The following is a 22,334-nucleotide window of genomic DNA, read 5'->3' as shown; positions in this document are numbered from 1 at the left end:
TTTTTTATTTTTCCATGTAAAGAGCTGTGTGAGGGCTTGTTTCCTGAGTAACTTACTGCAATTCAGAGTAACGGTTTATAATGTTACATGCCCTGTACTGGAAAGCAGAAAAAAAATACAAATGCAGTGAAATTAATTGAAAAATAAATTTGTGCCATTTTCTTGCGGGCATGGTTTTTACAGCTTTCATTGTGCGCCCCAAATGACATGTCTATTATATTCTTTGGATTCAATCAAGGGCATACTAAATTTTTATAGGTTTTATAATGTTTTCATACATTTTTCATTTCATTTTTCTTCATTTTGCCATCTTCTGGCACTAATAACTTTTTAATACTTCAGTGACCGAAGCTGTGGTATGGTGTTATTTTTTGCAAGATAAGATGATGTTTTTAATGCTACCATTTTGAGGACTGTACAGCCTTTTAATGGAGAGGTAGGACAGCAATCTTTCTTGAGAAGTGGATCAAATTTGTGGTGGTGCCCGCGGCCCAAGTTTCTGATGCCGGAAACCAGGGGTTAACAATCTTACAATCTTGAAGGAGGGAGCCACAGCACCAGAGGTCAAAATTCAAAAGGGTTTATTTATAAGTGCATCCAAACATGATGAGCGCGACGTTTCGATTCACAATGAATCTTAAAGATTCATTGTGAATCGAAACGTTGCGCTCATCATGTTTGGATGCACTTATAAATAAACCCTTTTGAATTTTGACCTCTGGTGCTGTGGCTCCCTCCTTCAAGATTGTACAGCCTTTTAATCACTTGCATTTTGTATATGTTGCAAAATGGCAATGAAGTGGCATTTTCGACTTTGGGCGTTATTGTTTTGTGACAGGCTATAACCATTATTATATTTTGATAGATCGGACATTTTGGGACATAGCGTTACCTTGTTAGGTATCATGTGTCTCAAAATGTTTATGATATTTACTGTTTATTTATTTTTATATCAGATCTAGGGAAAAAAATAAAAGTTAGAATTTGTTGGGGTTTTTTTAAAAACTTTTTTATTTTCAGACTTTAACCTTAGGTTGTGTGATTGATCCTACCATATACTGCCATACTACAGGCCCCCGGATCTTGCTTGTAGCTTGCAGAGTAAGACTGTGCACGCTGCTTGCTGGCAGGAAGTGTCTGTGATTGTCTCTGTGTGAGCTCATCTTGTAATGCAGTGGCTCACTGCAGATCACACTGCATCAAGCAGATAGGAGAAGCAATTCATGAGAAGAATCTGTCCTGCCCAACCACAAAAATCTGAAGATTTATGGTGAGACCCCAGGGCAACCGAAATTTGTACACACCAGGTCTGATAGAGACAGGTGGAAATTATAACTGAGAAATATATTTGTTAATAACATTGAGTAAGAGAATGTGTGTAATTTTGGTACAATCCTTTTTATAGAAAATAAGATGGCAATTCCCCAAGTTACCAATGACCATAACCATTCATTGCATGACCTGGACTCTCCATATAGGAACAGCATAATGTACAGTTCAAAACAACATAGGGGGTGCTCAATCCCCCCAAAAAACTTCCAATTCGTAGGCAGTGGAAAGAAGTTGGAAGGGTGCTCACCCAATTACAGTTGTGTTATTCTAAAGACACATTCCTTTATTGATGAAAAAACATTACATACCAGGGGAGAGGGAGTGATGCAAACAGTGCATGATTCAAGCAACTGCCTCACGCTCTCGGCGCGTCTTCCGGCTTGTTATTTTGTTATCATGAGTATATTTAAGAATCTTGTCTTCGTGGGAATACCCTTTTAAAGGAAACCTACCACTTCTGATGGTAGGTAGGAGATGTAAACTCCGGGCACCAGCTCAGGGTGAGCTGGTGCCGGAGCTTACCTTAGCGAGTGTTTTAAACCGCTATATCGCGGTTTAAACACATTTTGATTTACCTCTCCGAGGTAGCTTCGGCGCTGCGCGCGGCCATGCGCGCGTGACGCCTCCGGCACTCCGTATGGAGGCGCGGCCGCGCGCAGCGCCGAAGCTACCTCGGAGAGGTAAATCAAAATGTGTTTAAACCGCGATATAGCGGTTTAAAACACTCGCTAAGGTAAGCTCCGGCACCAGCTCACCCTGAGCTGGTGCCCGGAGTTTACATCTCCTACCTACCATCAGAAGTGGTAGGTTTCCTTTAAGTGCTGCTGGCAGCTCAATGTGAGAGGATACTGATGTGGAGATTCATATGTTTACTGCTTTTCCTTGAAGCTACAGATAAGAAAAAGTCTGTTTTTTTTCATTCACAATTCTTCTTGGACTTTGGTAGTGATCACCACAAGGGCAGCATTCTTTTCACCTCTTGGCACTCATTTCAGTCACCAGAGCAGGAAGTGTATTGGGCACCCTTTAGGCTACAATCATACATTCCAGTAGAACAGCATGACCGGAAAACAAAATTGCATGTGATCAATAAACATGTTACTTTTTTAATTGACATTTTTATTGCAGAAGTTAGTAGAATTGTACACAGTTTCTAGCTTGCCCTGTATCACCCTTACCATATAATTTGTTCATTTTTTTAATTTGTTTCTATTCCACAGCATGGGTGAGCTCCTTATCAATGGGAATGATATTCTTTTGTTCCCCTGTGGTCAGCATATTTACAGACATGTTTGGGTGTCGAAAAACTGCAGTTGTTGGTGCTGGAGTGGGTATCATCGGCCTTCTTTCAAGTTCTTTTGTCAGGTAAGATCTAGACACCTATTTTAATAAGTATTGAAGTTATTTAAAAAAAAACAGAGCACACCCTCCCATTCCAGTGCTTAATTTATGTTGCAGTTCCTGCACTTCTATTTTTCTGTGATGTAAGAGAAGGTCACCTCTGCAGCCAATCACATGCCAACTTTTGCAGCTTGTAACTGTGAGACCAGTCTGTGTTGTCATGTGTGTAGAGGTTAATGTTGAGGGCTGTGACTTACCCTTGAAGAAATCACAGCAGAATAGAAACTGCATCAAATGGAACCTGGTTGCTGGTGCGGGAAAAAAGGGTCAGGATTTTTAATTTGGTTTTGTATATTGTTACATTTAAATTGTTATATTTACGTTAAAGGAAATCTACCTAAAAGATCAAAGATAGTAAACCAAGCACACTTACATGCAGGTTCATACCCACTCTGGCAGGATCCACTCTTCCTCTTACTCTTTATGCCTTAGTTTTCACAAAAAAAAGTGTTTAATTATGCAAATGAGCCTCCAGGCTCAATTAAGAGCTATGGAGCCTGGAGCACCCCAGCTTTATTTGCATAATTGTAAAAGCTTTTTTTTTTTTTTTTTTTTTGTTAAAACAAGGGCCAGAGGGGGGACACACAAGCATGTAAGTGTGCTGATTTGCAATACCTGATTTGGTGATAGATGACCTTTAAGTTAACCCCTTCTCACACCCTGATGTAACTCTACATCACAGGATGCAGGTAGTTCAGATGCTGCAGGATCCCACCAGTATGCGATAGTTGGGATCCCACTGTAACTACCTATAGACGCTGCAGTCATGGTGACCGTGGCGCTTATGGGGCATTACCAAGGCAGGGCACGGAGGTGCCGATTTTTGCTATGGCAGTCTAAATGTACAATCTAATAGTGCTTCTGCCAGGCTATGCAATACATTAGTATTGCAGTATATTACAATGAACAAGTGATCCCACCCTGGGACAAAATAAAGCAGTCAAAAAAAAAACTTTAAAAAAAGGTGGAAATAAAATATTTTTAAAAAAAGATAAAAGTCCCCTGATGCACTATCCCGTATAAAAATCAAATAAAACATAAGTACCGTATTTTCTGGGCCATTAGGCGCACCGGACTATAAGGCGCATTAGTAGAAAATGCCTTATATATGGAAAAATTCCATATATAAGGCGCACCGGACTATAAGGCGCGTGGGGGAGGTCCGGGGGCGTGGCAGAAAACGGAGCGGAGGTGAGAGCGGCAAGAGGTGAGCAGTCTCCGGGGAAGGGGGTCCGTTCAGGTGGAGGAGGGCAGCGGACCCTACTTACATAGATCCCCACTACCAGAGACAGCAGATCTCCAGCGGGAACTGCAGACCGATGCGGCAAAAGTTGTTCGTGCCGCGTGGTCTGCAGTTCCCGCTGGAGATCTGCTGTCTCCGGTAGTGGGGACCTATGTAAGTAGGGTCCGCTGCCCTCCTCCATACATAGGGCGCACCGGACTATAAGGCGCACTTTGGATTTCTAAGGAAATCCTAGGCTTTTATGTGCGCCTTATAGTCCGAAAAATATGGTAAGTGAAGATCACCTAAAAACACTACATATTGAGCATCACCACATCTACAACAACACTTACAAAATAAAATTGGCACTGAACCTGTTTGGAGGATGCCGAAAAAGAAAAAATTCACATAAAAAGTGATTAAAAAGTAACATTAACCCCCGCATGAAACCAAGAAAAATTACAGCTTATCCAGCGAAAAACATACCCTAAAACAGCTTTGTAAACAAAAAATAAAAATGTTATACCCATTAATACATGGTGATGCAAAACCGAGAACATTTCTCACAAAATGAGTTCTATATTCCGCCAAACAAGTTGAGCATAAAAAAAGCTATATAAAAATGGGATATCGGTGTAATCATGGTGACCCATAGAATAAAGACTTTTTTTTAACCACCACCAAGAAACAGTTAATAAAATGTCATTATTAGCTATTGACCCTCCCCCCCCCTATATGATGTACCTGAAAAGTGGATGTCATCCACAAAAAAAATAATCCCCTTTATGTCCAAATTACAACAAAATAAACATTGTATAGCCTGTAAAATGTGACAAAGCAAATCTGCTATGAATTACTCCTCCATTTTGTTTTAACCCCTGTGAAACATCTAAAGGGTTAAAAAACTTCTTAAAGTAGATATTTCATACATTCAGGGGTGTAGTTTCGAAAATGGCATACTTTTTGTGGTTTTACTGTTATTTAGGCCTCTCAAAGTCACTTAAAGCTGAGGAGGTGCCTCTGAAAAGGGGTTTTGGTGATTTTCATAAAAATGAGAAAAATTGCACCCAAAATTCTGAACCTCCTAACAACCTACACAAAAGAGGATGCATAAAAAGCCACATTAACATTCAGACATTTGGGAAATGTTAGTTATGAGGTTATTTGGGTTCTATCTCTATCTGCCTGACAAGCAAAAAAATGTTAAACTTAAATAAAAATAAAAACTTAAATAAAATTTCTGTTTTTTATAATACATTACTATTATTTTGAAATACAATGTGTGACAAGAAAACAATCTAAATATCCCCTGTATACATTAAAGTGTGAGGAAGTGATAACCTCTCTAATGGCACAGAGCAGATTCAAAGCATCAGGCTTGGTCCTAAAGCTCTAAAATGGCTTAGTCCTGAAGGGGTTAAGTCTCTCCAACAATTCTAAACAATTTTGAAGGGGAGCCTTTAGGTGTCTTTTTTTACCCTACTCAGGTTCCAGCACCAGGTAATGACCTATTATGATGCCTTTCTCTAAGATGTATACTGCTAAGAAGTCGAGTTATAAGCCTTTAAAACCTTATGGAAATTTACTGTGTATTTTCCTCTGTGCAGTTGTTTCTATCGCTGTTAATGGTAGCTTGGCTTCTTAATAGACCAAACCAGGTGAATATATGACTAACTTTATTATGTTATATTTTTGTCTGTATTTAATTTCTCATTCTTTTTTTATAGGAGCCTGGAACCTCTTTATTTTACTTATGGGATTTTATTTGCCTGTGGCTGCTCATTTGCTTACCAACCATCGTTGGTTATTTTGGGACACTACTTTAAAAAACGCTTGGGTCTTGTAAATGGTATCGTCACGGCAGGCAGCAGTCTGTTTACTGTGTCCCTACCCTTTCTACTCAGCTTTTTACTTGACGGAATAGGACTTTATAATACCCTTCGTGTATTATGTATCTTCATGTTTATACTTTTTTTGGCTGGATTCACCTACAAGCCACTATTGCCTAGGAGCAGCAACAGGCGTAAAAAGATCTTAAACTTCTCCATCTTCAAATACAAGACTTATTGCATTTGGGCATTTGGGATCCCTGCAGCCCTTTTTGGCTATTTTGTGCCATATGTCCATTTGGTAAGTTATGGCCTTTACAGCAGGTTTGTGCCCAGGAAACTTAGCTGCAAAACACCTGATGATTTGTTCTAACTCTACCTGGTTGCTGTTTATAAACTTAGTAGTGAATAACATATTGGTGATCATAAACAGCTTTAAGAGCAAAAACATATTTCTTGTTGATAGACACTTATTATATTGTTCCTTTTGTTGTAAATGTTGGGCGCGGTATAATCTGAAAGCTAAATACTATTTGTCTATTGAATGCAATGAAGAATCCTAACAATTAAGTGATTATGAGATTATCTGAACATATTCAGAGTTTGACCATTTATTTGTTATTTCCATATTTACTCCACAGATGAAACATGTTAGGGAGCTTTTGGGACCTGAGGTCAAGGAAGAAGTGTTGTTGCTGTGTATTGGTGTTACATCTGGCGTCGGGAGGCTTGTTTTCGGCAGAGTCGCAGATTACATTCCAGGTGTCAAGAAAGTCTATTTACAGGTCAGTCCTACTTAATGGGTTGTCCGGGCTTTAAAAAAAAAAATATCCGGCCTGCAAGGGCTGTAGAAACAAAACAACGTATCCTTATCTCCTCCGTCATTCCTGTTGTTGCATGCCACCATCCGTCAGTGCTGTACCCTGTTTGACTACTTCCGATCTCCTGATACAGCATTGAATGTAATGCTGTATCCAGCACCCGGCAGTGGACGGATGTGTGTGCCAAACTCTGTAGACAAACAGGAGCACATGACTGACGGACAGCAGCACAGGACAACAGGAGCGACCAATGAGATAAGGATAAGTTTGTTTTTTTACAGCCCAGGCCGGATGTATAGTTTTTAAAGCCTGGACAACCCGTTTAATGTTAAAAACTTAAAAAGTTTCTATCTTAAAACATACATGTGGTTCTTGTGCTTATGCAAGCTTTATTTACAGGGGTTGTCTATTGCTAAGTACCTAACATCTTTCCTGATATGTCTTAGTAAATACTTATATTCCTTAGAATATAGCAATTTTGGTTCACTATTTCTTAGAACTCATACACGGACAACTGGGTGTTATTATTCCAGTGGTCTTTAGCAGTTATCCATTTATTTATAGGTTTCTGGTAATGACCATCGTTCATGAAGGGGGTTAAGAAAAAATAACATATTTTACATATTGCAATGTTATCCTTATGATTAATAGACTAGTAGAATTCTTATACTATTTGATTTTTTTTTTTCCTGCAGGTGGTATCTTTTTTCTTCATTGGACTGATGTCTATGATGATTCCATTGTGCCACAATTTTGGTGGTTTGATTGCTGTCTGTCTCTTCATGGGCCTGTTTGATGGCTGTTTCATTTGTATTATGGCTCCCATTGCATTTGAGCTTGTTGGGCCAGAGAATGTATCTCAAGCCATTGGATTTTTGCTTGGATTTATGTCAATTCCAATGACTGTTGGACCTCCTGTTGCAGGTAAATCTAAATATTTTGTCATTAATAGTTGCATCATGTTAGTACATTTACCCCTTATCACTCTATTATATAAATGTATTTTTCTGGATAATAGTACACACATTACAATAAAATGGTTAGTAACTTTAGTGGTCTAATCTGCTGCCTACCTTTTGAGTCCATTTTGCCTGTTTCCAATCTCCTGTTTCAGGAACTTTGGAGGACATTCACATTGCTGTATGGATGTAGCTAAAGTTTTACCATAAACCCCTGTCATTTTTCATCAGAGTTCAATCAGATTTCAGCAGAGTTTGTTCAGTGTCTCTTTTTTTGGCGTTATCAATGTATTTTTTACGTGCAGACAACACATGTGAAAAAGACTTATGACTGAGGTCATAGACTTATGACGGATGTTATATTTAGCCAGGTTTAGCCTCTGCAGCTGGCCTGACCGGAAAGAACTCTGATAAGGGCTGTTTCACTTTATAGATGCTACTTCTGCATAATGATAAGATAATGAAGACAGAACTGCTGTACAAAAAGAACTGCTCTATTTAGCACTAAATAGTACCAATGGTAAAGGTATTGCTCTCAGAAGAATGACAAACAAAAAGAGCCTTAAAGAGAACCCGTCATGCAAAATAACCCCCCTAAACTAAATATATTTTCATAAACTGCCATTAGAGAGCATTGCCTCTATCCCTTCATTGTCCCTCTACATGCCTGTAAACCTAAGCAATGAGGTCCTAAAGCTGTATGCAAATGACCTGTGAAATGTCCAATGAAGCATTAGCATATTCAAGCTGTCCACTCTATTCATGAGTGGGAGGCACAGCCACACCCCCAGTGCTTGACTGACAGCCTGTATAATGATGTGAGGCTGTATAATGATGTGCTTGCTGGTGGCCACGCCCCCTGCAGCCTGTGTTTGTGTATAGGAGAGATACAGCAGCTCCAGGCAGCCATGTTATAGCAGAACATGTCAGATTCATGTGTAGCTGATGTCTGTGTCTCTCACCTGTATATTAGGAGGATGCAGCATGTCAGCAGATGCAGCACAGATACCAGCAATACTTTACTATACATTACACACAGACATGAGCAGGGGGAGGAGAGGGGAGGGGTAACAGGGGTGACATCACTGCCTCTGACCATGTGACCAGCCTCATTTACATAATAAAGAATAGATGATTTTACAATGATTAATGTATGAAATAACTAGATAAAGGCTGGGATGGATCCTTGTGAGCTGCTCCAACAGGTAGTAGTGACAGGACTAGTGACACTGACCTGATGACAGGTGTCCTTTAAGGGTGGAAACAATTGTCTGCCAAAGAAATCGATATTTACAAATCTTAAGGCCTCTTCAAATCTGTTTTTTTTTTTTTTTTTGCATCAGTTAGGGTGCATTACGGTACAGCCCCCCCCTATAATAGCCCCATCCAACATGTTTCTTCTGGTGTGTCTGTACTGTATAGCCCCCGCAGCCATCAGGACACCACGTTAGGTGGCGAAACATGCCAAGGGGCCTATTATAGGTTTTAATCCTGCCAGGTTGTGACTGTCTACCCCAGCATGTTACTACACCTTGGTGTCTGTCAGTGTGTGAATGGGATGTGTTTTGGAATGCTTTAAACATAAAGGGGGAGATTTATCAGAAGTGTCTGAGAGCAGAACTGTTCTAGTTGCTCATGACAACTAATCAGAGCTCAGCTTTCATTTTCCTACAGCTGTTTATAAAATGAAAGCTGAGCTCTGATTGGTTGCCTTGGGCAACTAGAACAGTTTTGCTCTCAGACACTTCTGATAAATCTCCCCCAAAGTGTGTGTGAGATTCCCTGGCCTCCTCCAAACTGGGGGAGCGTCAGGAGCTAATCCCTAATAGGTGCCTGCACATTGAGTACTGAGAAATATCTCTAACTAATATGCCTCTCATTAGTCTAAGCACACAGTGACCACTAAAAAAATTAAAGAGGCTTAAGTCAGTAACATGATCTGATGATTTTAATCCTAATAATATGGTAGAAAACATTGTTTTAACAAATAATCAATAAAGGTTACATTTTAGTGACCAAAGGGTTATAAGTGTCTGCTCAGCTGCTGATTTTCCATAGTGGTCACATGCTACACATGCATATGATACACTGCTGGGGTAGTATATTCTTTTAACACTATGAACTGTATACATTTTTATTTAGAGGAATGACTGCGCAATGTTGAAAATGCAACTGTGCTGAATTATTATACATAAGATATGGACTAACACATTCAATAATTTCTATGTCTTCCAGGGCTGTTGCGTGACAAACTTGGTTCTTACGATGTAGCCTTTTATTTAGCGGGTATACCCCCCATCATTGGAGGAATTATCCTTTGTCTTATCCCCTGGATGCATGAAAGGACTTTAAAGAGGAAGGAAAAGGCACTGGATAAAGAGGTTGAAGAGAAAATTATGGATAACACTGCAAGTGCATTGACACATGTTGGCACAGCAGAGGATTATAAAAAGGAAGATGTCTCCATCATTTAATTTACAAAAACTAATTTTGTATGACTTTTGTATAACAGTGACTGAATTTTGTAACAGGTGCTATAAAACCAAAGCTACATAATCACTCTTCCATATATAACAAAACTTGCCACATCAGATTCCTTAAAGGGGGAATTGAACATCTGATACAAAAACCCATAATGCTATAAACAAATTAATACAACAGACTCAATATTATTAATCACAAAATGGAGCTTAAGTAGTTTGCTTTAATGATTCACAAAATTTGATGGGCTTTCCAAATGAGGCCACCACAAGATACTACAACTCCCATGACCATTCAGTAACAGCTCCTCCCTCTTATGCTCTTTTCCTAGTGATGACTTAACAACCTGTTTTGTTCTATTACCATAGTAATGATGTGTAACTGCCATCACTGCACATTACCTGCACTGCAAGCAACCGACTACAGACGAAAATAGTGACGATCACATGACCTGCCCAGGCAACTGCAGGACATGTGGTGTGAACATGCGACCAGCGGCCACCTTCTGTCCTTTGTCTCTTCCACAGGGACAAAATCAATGGACTGATTAAATGGCCAGTAGCATTGTAATTCTTCTTAATAGTCAATGTGTACATTTTTCTGCTTTAAATAACAATAATTTCATAATTAGCTTATATTTTAATGACCAATTTGAATATGAATTATGCTTATTCCTTGGATACCCATTTTATTCAAGCCTTTTTCTTGTTGAGTGAATCTATGATCCACCGTATGGGTATCATACCAAGACTTTGGAGCAGCGTAATGATTGCCACACAATAATAATACATATTCACAACTAGCTTTACAGCAGGGCAAATGTTTTTATGATATCTGTTCTACTGCTATCAAGTCTTAGTTGACTGCACATTTTTCATGTCTTATTTTTTGTAGGCTCCTGAAGCTATATTATGATAGAGGTTTTTTTTAATCAAATGATTGTAGTATTTTTATACGTTACTGCAGTCTCAGTTTAGAATTTTACAATTACCTTAAACTACTTTAACGACAGCAAGGTAGGATCAGCTATACAACAACTTATCATGGACACATTGACGTACACCCTCAATAATGTGGATAACACAAATATTCTACATGTGTCCCAGGCCTTTGAGTTTCTTTCCAGGTTTAGTGATATATGCCTCATTTACCAATGTGCAACTCAGTGTTTGCTGTATATGCACTTTATAACTTAATTTTTATATGGTAGCCACCCATGAGTAATGTATTTAAAGATCCAAAGACTTTGCATTTCGTGTCATTCTAGTTGTAGGTTTCTCCATGAATATATGTGCCTTATAGACCTTATGATCTACTTTGAAAGATATACCTAAGTGTTGCTTAACCAGGGGTGTTTACTTCAGAAATGCAGAGCTGGAGGTGCAGTTTATCAAGAGTAAAGACATATTTGCAGTAAAACCTATATGCTATGCCTAGTGCAGAGCTTGAGGGGACAAAGCTGAACAAGAAATCATTGAATGGTGTTCCTTGGATACCAGTGTGTGTATTTGCCTCAAGTGTTCTTCTCAAGGAAACCAAAAGAAAATAAATGTGCCAAAGATTTTTTTTAGAAAGAGCTAAATCTACTATAGTATTACCTTTAGTAATGAACTTTTTGTAGTTTGTGTGACGTTATTGTACTGTTTATATAAAAAAAAGTAATATGTTAATAAGTCACTAATGCTGGAAAATATGCGTGCCTCAGAGTAAGGGCTCATGCACATGATAGTTATTCAAGGACATGTGCTGTCCGTTGTTTGAATGGCTTGTACCCATGTATTTCTAAGGGCTCTTTTATACAACATCTGCGCCTGAGCAGACCTCATGTGCCAAGGATATACGCGTGCTGGGACATTGGTCTGTTATTTGGGGCCCTTAGATACACAGGTTCGTATGCATGTAGCATAATATTTCTGCCCTATCTCTTTCTGTTGATGATTTACATTCATGAATGTTTTATTAATTTTGTTGTGTATTTGTTATAATTATAATACTGAAGGAACATGGAATTTGGACATAACCAATACATCTCCATATTACTAAGAATCATTTCTTTGGTTTTAATGAAATGCATAACAGCCTATTAATGTTATATGTAAGGTGAGACCTTTACAATTATTAAACACATAACACAATGCTAGATCTGCAGTTTGCAGCCAAGTCCCAGGATTAATGTCAGATATAAATAGTGTGTATATAAATATATATATCGCCTAAAATGTCAACCAGCATCATCTGTACTTTTACTGTCAGGCTCCTATTTAATAGCATGCTGTTCTTGGCAATGTAACTTAGTAAATAAAAAATGGGTTAAAGGGACGTGGTAGCTGCTGAAAAGAAATGTTACTCATTGTGAAAACAGTCCAAAATAATTAATAACTTAACACAACCACATGGCTGTCACCAGTAGTAATCAAGGGTACTGTAACTATATCAACCTGGATTAGTTCACAAAAGTAAAATCAGAAAAATTCAATAATATGACCTGGTTACAAGTCAAAAGGTAATCACGAATAGAGGTGGCAAATGTAAGATATTTAATTTTGGGAATAGTATATGGCCAAAAGCAATACTAATCCTAAGGCTACCATTTTTACATATTCTAATGAACTATAGTTTATGGTTGATCCATGAAAATAAGGGCCATGGGCTGTAGAGGAAGAGCATTTAGTACAGCCATGTACAATGTACATCTATCCTAAGCTCATTACACTACACAGTATCCTTATCCATGAAACTCCTTAGTATGCCCTAGTGCAGTGGTGGCGAACCTATGGCACTGGTGCCAGAGATGGCACTCTGAGGCCTCTCTGTTGGCACACAGGCTGTCTCCCAGGCACAGAGTTTGCCAGACATGGCATCTTCCTGCAGTCTCAGGTAGTCCAAGTAGTGCCCTGCTATTGTAAAGTGACCCATCCTGTGCTGCTTGTTCCTGTCCAAAGAGTGAAAAGGTGTCGGATTGGAGCTCAAAGATTCTGGTAGAAATAAGTGTGTTACTGCCTAAATTGCTGTGTTGGCACTTTGGGAAAAGCTAGTGGTTTTTGAGACTCACTTTGGGCACTCAATCTCTAAAAGGTTCACCATCACTGCTCTAGTGTCTAATTTGTGCTATAACATTACAGGTATCTGACCAAATCTGTCCAATCACAGTAGCAGTATGGTAAATTGGAATATGTGACTGACCAATTGATCAGACAGACATCTGGAGCATCTGCAAGAAACTTGATATCTCTTGTTTAAAAATATCTCTGTCACAAAGATGATAGTGTCTGAACAATATGATTATAAATGACACTTATCAAACCACCATCTTAACATGCCCTGTAGTTCTGGAAGTAAACAATGAAGTTTTTACTGCCTGCAAGTAGAAATTCTAGAATCTGTAAGAATTGAAACAGCACAGCATTGGCCACTTGAAAGTCATGACACCAAAGTCGCCTTCTCCCTATTCTGATGAGTCAGTTTTTTAGAAGGGTGAAGTCAGTAAAACTAATTGTCAGCATTCAAGGTAACTCAATGCCTTCATGTAGACAGAAGAGGTAGTGAAACACTCATATCATGATGAGCCTCTGTCCTCATGCCATCCCTGCAGGAAGCTTCACTTCTTTATTGAAGACTCTTGATTGAATGAGACAGCAGTTTTAGTCAAACATGGCCTCCTTTGTGAGCATAGTAACTTATGAGGAAATATCAGATGTCAGTTTTACACACACACATCCTGTTTCTCACAGGTTTTCTCATAACTTGGACTTATGCTATTCATTCTGGCAGTATTAAAACTACGACATTCAACACCTTTTCAGATTACTACTATAGTATCTGTACTATTTCATTATTAGGTCTTGGGCAAATGGTCTCAGCCTCATCCAAAATACCATTTCAACTATTGAAGCCTAGGGAGGAAAATGTTCAATGTTTCATAAGAGAAACCTGAACACCTTTGTGTTGGACGTAAAGATACATCTAAGATACATTGTGTGGCCTAAATTTTAATCAATACAACATTTGGCATAAACTTTTCTAACTTTTAATATGCATGTAGCATTATAACTTCCCCCATTTTCGTTCTAATGCTTCATTAAAAATGTTTCAATCCGGCAGGAGAACCGCAAACATAGCAAACATGGTGCTCGCTAGATCGTGGCTTGGCGTCTAAGTGAGTCTGAGTCTCTGCCCTAAGGATCAAGTAAACGTAAGTCCTAGTTAATTATGCTATAACCAGAAATATCCTGCCGGATTGAAAAATTTTGAATGAAGCATTAGAACGAAAATAGACTCATATGATCCAAGGTGTTAATATTTTTGCAAGCTAAACAGGATATGTGCAAATTATCATGCAACTATTAAACTATGGGACAGACAAATGCTTTAAACAAAGAATGCATAAAGCTAAATTTTTTTGAAGTAAAAATAATTTATTCTGCGAAACTGCTGGTGTGGTCATTGTATTGGACACTCACTGTTCATAGAATGTGGAATTAAATTTGACAGATTACATAACAGCAAATTTTTATAGATTTCTCAGAATGTTCTTAATTTCTTGTTAGATAGGAATAATGAAAAGGTATCCAAATATATTTATGTGCTTTCCTGCATTGCTGAACTGTAATCATTAATACAGCGGGGAAGATGGGTCTCCTTGCATCACATATCACTATCATGCTTAAAGTCCCATCCACTGTATAGTGGTTGGTCCATGAAATCTGTCTCGGGGCTCGTTCCATTTTTCACTCTCAGGTTGTGTAATGCCAGCCTAACAGGTTTATTGTTTAAGCTGTGTGTATTCAATACTTTTGCAGTTGTAAGATGTCCATACTTAACAGGAAACCAAAGAAAAAATGTATTCTTCACTCCGATTCTTTGGAATTTACAAATAGCAATGTATCCAGATGCATTGTCATGGATAAGTGAAATAGCAGTCAGTCACTTACTAATATAATAAGGATACAAAGTATTGGTTTGATGTCAAAGCCATAAAAAGCTGATGGATATTTTTTGTATAGCAAATGCAATACGAGAAAAAAAAATTAAATACAGTTGGCTGGAAGAATGAGCTTATCTATGGAGATGTAAAAAAAAAGTTGGGGATCTGCAGAATTCAAACCAATCAAATTTAGATTTAATTTTCTTAAAGGGAACCTGTCACCAGGGACCTCATTTTCACTAAAGACAGACTAAAATTCCTTAACAAATATGCCTCTCTGCCTTTTCTAAACATTTGCATTACAAAATAATTGTGTGTTATAACTTACCTTGCAATGGTGTAATGTCTTTAGTGAAAATGAGGTCTCTGGTGACAGGTTCCCTTTAAGACCTTTTCACCTTGAGAGTTGGGAAGTAATTCAAAAGCTACAACAGTCTATGGGTAGTTCTTTAAATATATACTATATCCATCGTGAAAAGTCATTGAGTGACAGTTCTCCATGTATTGGTAAGCATACAGCGATAGCTACCCCTGTGACTTCTCAAGATAAAGAGAGCAGAGATTTAAATGCATAAATGTAGGTTATAGAAGATCTGTCCCCACAAACCTATAAATCAATCCATTAAGCAATTCCTGCTCTATAACACACCTGCATAATAAACTGAATTTAACCCCTTTCTGACATTGACCGTAGTAGTACGTCATGGGCGGCAGGGAGTTGCCTCACGTGACGTAGTACCACGTTCTGCTTCTGGCAACGGCTGCCGAAAGGAGCCGGGCCCAGAAGCTGTGGGTGTCGGCTGTACATTACTCCAATCACGCAAGACTGTGACATGTAAGGGGCATGTGGGTTGTATTGGACCGCCACAGCGCTTACTGAGGGGGGCCTGTGCTCCGATGGCAGCCCTGGGGTCTGCCAGTGCCGGGGGACTGCGCAATCCTCTCTGGGAGCCGGATACCCCACTTATTTGGTATCGCCGAATCCGTAACAATCTGTACAATAAATCAGTAACATTATTGGACCCGCTGGAGAACGCAGTAAAAACACAACCCAAAAAACTTGCCAAATGTACTTTTTTCATAAGATCCCTTTTCAAAAATGATACAAAAATGATCAAAAAGTTATGTGCCCCAAAATAGTACCACTGAAACGGACAACTCAACACGTAAAAAAATAAGCCCTAAACCAGGTCTGTCAACCAAAAACTATTATAGTTATGTCTCCGAAAATATGGCGATACTAAAATTTTCTCTATATTGGTTTTTCTTCAGAAAAATTAGAAAAATATATAAAAACTATATAAATGAGGTATCACCCTAATCGTAGTGATCTTTTTTATGGTAGGTTGTGCTGTCCCAAAAAAATACAAAAAGAAAGGAAATTGTTGATTTTCTTTTTCTCCATACATCAAGAGTTAATAAAATATTCAGCTAATGACCTACTAAAATGAAGTATTTGTACAGTGCATCTGATCTCGCAGAAAATAAGCCCTTATATGTCCAAATTTCCAAAAAAATAAAGATTGTATAACCATTAAAAGTGACAATGCATAATCTGTTCTGAATGGCGCAGCTTCACTTCCATGCCCTGGCGTGTGCCCATACAGCAGGTTACCACCACATATGGGGTATTGTTATACTCAGGAGAAGTTGGGTATCAAACTTTGGGAGGGTTAAAATCTGAGAAGGTCCCTTAACAGCATTATTTTGCGATTTTTTAATTAAAATGTGAAAAATCACACCTAAAAGTTAAAGCCTCATAATCTTCTATAAAAATGAAAGGATGCGTAAAAAACCATGTCAACATAAAGCAGACATTTGGTAAGCATTAGTTATCAAGTCTTTTTTCTGTTGTGACCTTGTGTTGAAAAAGTAGAACATTTTGAATTTCGAAAATCGAGAATGTTTCCAAATTTACACCACAGTGTCCCGAGGAAACCATTTCAAAATCACTAAGATATGTTGAAGCGTTCCAAAGTTACAACCACTTATAGTGACACAGGGCAGGAAGGTGGGCCGTGTCAGGAAGTTGAAAAGTGGCTTTGGCGCCAAGGGGTTGAAGTTTACCCAACCTTTCAATACATTCTGCATAAATTTGTAGCACACTCTATACATAGGGTACAATGTTGATTATTACCAGTATATAACATACTTTCAGTTTTCCTCCAGCACTTTATAACCTCTCTTAGTTTGTGTGACAGCTGTACATGCTTTACCTTAGTCCCAGGCTGTAATTATCAGCTGTAATGTGTCTGTAATGAAGTTTTATTGATAATCCTTGTTCCCATGGCAGCAAAAAATTTGGAAAATCCAACTGTCACCGGGACAAAAAAAAATTGTGTGGAGCTACAATTATAAAATATACAGTACCAACTTACATACAAATTCAACAAGTTGTACGTAACTCGGGGACTGCCTGTATAGTGCAGTCTATGTCTTTGTATAGACTGATTGTTGATCCCTTTCGTACCCATACAGTTTAACAGCTTTATTAGAAACCAGCAGCATCATAAATACAGCTCTGGGCTATTATACATTTTGTATTTGCAGAATTACTTTACTCTACATTATTTACATATTTTATACAATGTTGAAGTAGTTGCTATTTTTGCTTCTTTATATAATTAGGGAAACAAATAGCCAAAGATTGTAATAGCCATATTTATCTGTTGCACTCAATATGACTAAGGCTCCGTTCTTACTTGTGTTTGGTAGCTTCTGCTATGCCCCAAAAAGTAAAAACAGCATTGTAGCCTGCATAACTTTTCCTTCTATAAGTGATGGGAGCTACCCATCACTATATGGAATCTTATGGTGAATAGACTTTCTGTGTTTCAATTTTGTTGCAATCTTTTATCATGAAAGGACAGGCACAGATGTGAAGTAGCTGTTCTAATTTTCTAACCTTAAGCCTTATACTAACCTTGCTAAGGTGCTCACAAGTATTCTTTTAACTATATCAATGTGTAGTATAAAAATATCCTAAAAATGAAGAAAATCTTAGTAAATAAAGTTTGTGTACATCTTCTTGAATACGTTTAAACTTTTGGTAATGAAATAAAAGAAAAACAGTATTTTCTCTTGCTATTTTTTTTATTAGTAATAAGGCTAATTTTGAAATGTAAATATGCAATGAATGTGAAAAGAAGGCAGGAACTCTATAATAACTGTTGGTAAATGAGTACCTAATAAACATTGAACACCTTACTTGTATGTACACACGTGTTTGTTTTTCTTTATATGCAGACTAACTTTAAACAGTAGTGGGTAAAGAAAATGGAAAAACTTTTAGGGAAAGAATCTATTGTACACATTGGGTTGCAAAAATATTCATACAACTTTGGGTTTGGTCCATCCTGTTCAGGACCGTCTCCGGGTTTCAGTAGGCCCTTGAGTGACAAAGCCTCAGTGGGCCTCTTTGCAGTAAACTCACGTAGCGGCATGGATTCATTATATGTAGCCCCCCCTCACCCTCTATAAATTCATTATATACAGCCACCTCACCTCCATTGATTAATTATATGCAGCCCCCGTGGATTAATTATATGCAACCAACCTCACCCCCTATGGATTATATACAGCCCCAATGGATTAATTATATGTAGCCCTCTCACCCCCATGGATTATATGCAGCTACACTCCCCCCATGGATTTATTATTAGCAACCCCCCTTCCCCACAGATTAATTATATGCCCCTCCCACTATGGATTGTATACACTCCCCTCCACCCCCATGGATTAATTATATGCAGGGATTATATCACCAGGGACCTAATTTTCACTAAAGATAGGTTGCAGAAGCCCAATACACTTGCATTGCAAATCTGCCTTTTATAATCATTTGCATAACAATAAAATTGTGTGTTATAACTTACCTTGCGCCCTGACAAATTCCTGGGGTAGTCACATGGGATGGGCTTTGGTTTTGATGCATTGCAAAAAAAACATGTGCCTTGTCTGTGTTACTCACTCCTCAGAGCTTGGCCCCCACCTTTGTGCTCCTGTCTAGCTTCTCCTCCTGCTCCTTCTCAGAGGTCACAGCCTGGTGAGATGACATCAGTGGGGGAGGGACAGAGCTGTACAGAAACACAAAGATGGAGGCAGCCTGCAGCTCAGACAAGTCACATGTTGTTTTTTGAAATGCATCCAAACCAAAGCCCAGTCCTGTGACTACCCCAGGATTCTGTTAGGATCCAAGGTAAATTATAACACACACAATTTATATTGTAATGCAAATGCTTAGAAAAGACAGAGAGGCAGATGTGCACTGCAGGTGTCATGGGCTTTTACAATCTGTCTTTAGTGAAAATGAGGTTTCTGGTGACAGGTTCCTTTTAACTATATGTACCCTGGGCCCTCTTCATCCCCCCTCACCTTAATTGATTCACTATAGGTAGCTGGGATCCCCTCAACCCCATCGACTTGAAGTGGCCAGTAAAAAAACAAACAGTAATACTCACCTCAGGTGCAACCAGAACTCCCGTTCTCCTGTCTTTAGCCCTTCTGCCGCCAGCCGTGCAGTGCAGGAAAGCATACCAGTGTCCTGCAGCAAACAGAGCGCTTTAGGCCCCGACCCTTGCCCGGGAATGCCAGGTGCTGGCGCCAGCCCTGATAATCCTGGATTGGTATTTTCTCTGGTACTACCCATTAGTACAATGGACTTCACGAATGGCAATGCTACACAGTGTACTTCCTGTGCCATGTATGCTTTCCTTGAGCAACCATTTGAGGAGGAATACTGCTGTGTGGGATGTGTGAATAATGCTCATATGGAAGCCCAGATTCTAAATGAGCAAGCTATTACAGCTGGGACCCTGCTCTAACAGTCCGTATCACATATAAAACAATAAATAATAAAAAAATGGAAGTAAAAAAAAAACACAACCTACCAGCAGTGTCTTCAGTCCGTACCAGCGTTACCAGTGTTCCTCTGTGTTACTGCTGTCATCCCAGGCTCTGACTGTTTTGTGTATTTGTTAGCTTGGTTGCCACCGCGGGTCTCATACCAAACCCTGCGGTGGTCCAGAGGGTTCACAGACTATTCCCAAAGGAACTTCCCACACATTGGAGTGTGACAGACTAAAGTACAGTAGATTACCAACATCCAGAGGTCCGTTTGTAACTAGGGGTCATCTGTAAGTCGAGTGCTCTTAAGTAGGGGACCACCTGTAGTAATAATTTTTTGGGAGTATAAAAAGTTTTAATTTTTGGTAAAATCTATTAACACCTAATAAAACCTATATATATTTGGTATCCTTGTGATAGTACCGAACCTAAGAATATATTAGAGATGCTAGTGTACAGTGTAAAGTGAAAGGTGTAACAGAGCCCCCAAGAAAACAGCAAAAATGCGGTTTCTTGTAAATTTTACCGCATTTTGAATTGTATTTCCACTCCCCAGTAGAAGGGATGGAATATAAAATACTATTACTAGGAAGTACAATTTATTACACATAAAACAAGCCCTCACACAGATCTGTACACAGAAAAATAAAAAAGTTATTGATTTTTAAAAGTAGGGAGCGATAAACAAAAAGTAAAATGGAAAAAGCCCATCGGGGCAAGGTGTTAAAATTATCCCCGATACCACATGATAAAAAGTTTACAATTCTCTGGGAGAAAGATGAGTTGTTACCCGAGGCCTCACATGTGCCATTTTGGTTGCATTTGGAAACACAATCCAAAGGCTCCTCTAGTGATCACATATTTTGGTAACATTGGGGCTTATTTACTAAGGGTTGCGGATAGTTCACTTTCGTTGGACTGTTCATTGTCTTGGGAAATTGCGCAGCTTTGACGGGTATTTAACAGGGTTTTGCGCTGGGATTGTGTCACACGCGATCGGATTGCGGCGCAGCTGCGCTGGCTTTCATGCGACAGCAAGCCGGTCGTCGGATGATCCGACGGATTTGGACTATGTGCGGGATTTAACTTTCTATTCAATGTTTGGATGAACTCCAACGGCCGGGTATGTAAATGTGCCCCATTGTGTTTCCAACAAGTTAACTGAACGCGAAGGAAAAGCAATCTTACCTCAACGTGTGATCGGAGGTAGAGCTTTTGGATTGCGTGTGAACATGGCCTCAGGGGTCCTACAAACACGTCATGGCACCTGAAAACTATCCTGCCCAACAAAAGCTCAATGGTGCTCCTTCCCTTTCACGCTTCGCCATGTGCCCTGACAGTGGGTTACATCCACATTTGGGGTGTCCTCTTACTCGGAAAAAACGACCCAATATATTCCTGGGTGCATTTTCTACTTTTATTCGGTTAATGTGGGTACATTTTGCAGCTAAGTGAATGTATTAATGAATTCAATATCAAACCTTCATTTTGTTTGACTTTCTGTAAAATGTATAAAGGGTTAACAAGCATCCTACCTGCTGTTTTGAATAGTTTGAGGAGTGAAGTTAACCCCTAGGCGCACCATGACGTTATACTACGTCCCCGGGGCTAGATGCTTAGCGCACCGGGACGTAGTATAACGTCCAGCTTCTGGGACCGGCTCACGAACGGAGCCGGTACCAGAAGCAGTGGCTGTCAGCTGTCTATTACAGCTGACACCGCGCTGTAACACCCGCGATCGGAGCCGACTCCGATCGCGGGTGTTAACCCCTTACACGCCGCGGTCAAGCATGACCGCGGCGTGTAAGGGTGTTCCTGCTGTGGATCGGATCCCCCGTGCTGCTTACCTGGGGATCCGATCCTCTTCTGGGCAGCTCCGAGGACTGGCATGTGCCCCGGAGCTGCCCGGTCTCCATGGCAGCCAGACCCCTTCCGGGTCTGACTGTAAACTGTCTGAGCATGCGCAAGCTTGCTCAGACAGTTTACACTGCTCTACAATAAAATAGTATTGTAGAGCAGTGTATTGAACTTAAACCAGTGATCAGAGCATCACTGGTTTAAGTTCAAGTATGTATAAGTAAAAATATGCAAAAACAGTTCACACTACACATTATAATAAATAAAAAATAAATACATAAAATATAAGCCCCTAAAATGTCACTTTCCCATAAAAAAACTTAATAAAGTATAAAAAAACATAAAAACAATCTGCATAATAAAACAGAATTGTTACTGGACCCGCACGGTAAACGCCGGAGGAAAAAAACGCAAAAAACGTTCCGAAAAAAGATAATTTTTAATTAATACCCTATAAAAAATGCTCTAAAAAGTGATTTAAAAAATGTTATGCACTCTAAAATAAGCCCACTAAAAAGAACAACTGTTCTCGCAAAAAATAAGCCCCTAACAAGATTTGTCAGCCAAAAAATAAAAAAGTTATGCATATTAAAAGATGGTGATGCTAAAATGAATAAGATTTTCTCCAAATTAGTTTTTATTCAGTACAATTGAATAAAATAC

At 39.1% G+C, this 22,334-nt stretch overlaps 1 protein-coding gene across 1 annotated transcript in view; it reads left to right on the top strand.

Annotated features, from left to right (window-relative positions):
• SLC16A10 (solute carrier family 16 member 10) overlaps nt 1–18,168 on the top strand; it is a 73,559-nt gene extending 55,391 nt beyond the window's left edge. The window contains exons 2-6 of the mRNA XM_072141781.1: nt 2,553–2,697; nt 5,683–6,085; nt 6,426–6,569; nt 7,301–7,529; nt 9,800–18,168. Of these exons, the coding sequence (XP_071997882.1) occupies nt 2,553–2,697; nt 5,683–6,085; nt 6,426–6,569; nt 7,301–7,529; nt 9,800–10,038 (1,160 nt within the window). The 3' untranslated portion in view covers nt 10,039–18,168. The remainder of the gene's footprint in view (nt 1–2,552; nt 2,698–5,682; nt 6,086–6,425; nt 6,570–7,300; nt 7,530–9,799) is intronic.
• Nucleotides 18,169–22,334: the final 4,166 nt, after the last annotated feature.

This window comes from Engystomops pustulosus, chromosome 3, assembly GCF_040894005.1.
Source record: "Engystomops pustulosus chromosome 3, aEngPut4.maternal, whole genome shotgun sequence".
Lineage (NCBI taxonomy): Eukaryota > Metazoa > Chordata > Amphibia > Anura > Leptodactylidae > Engystomops > Engystomops pustulosus.
Note: the sequence above shows the minus strand (reverse complement) of the source record. Positions and strands in the feature narration are given on the sequence as shown.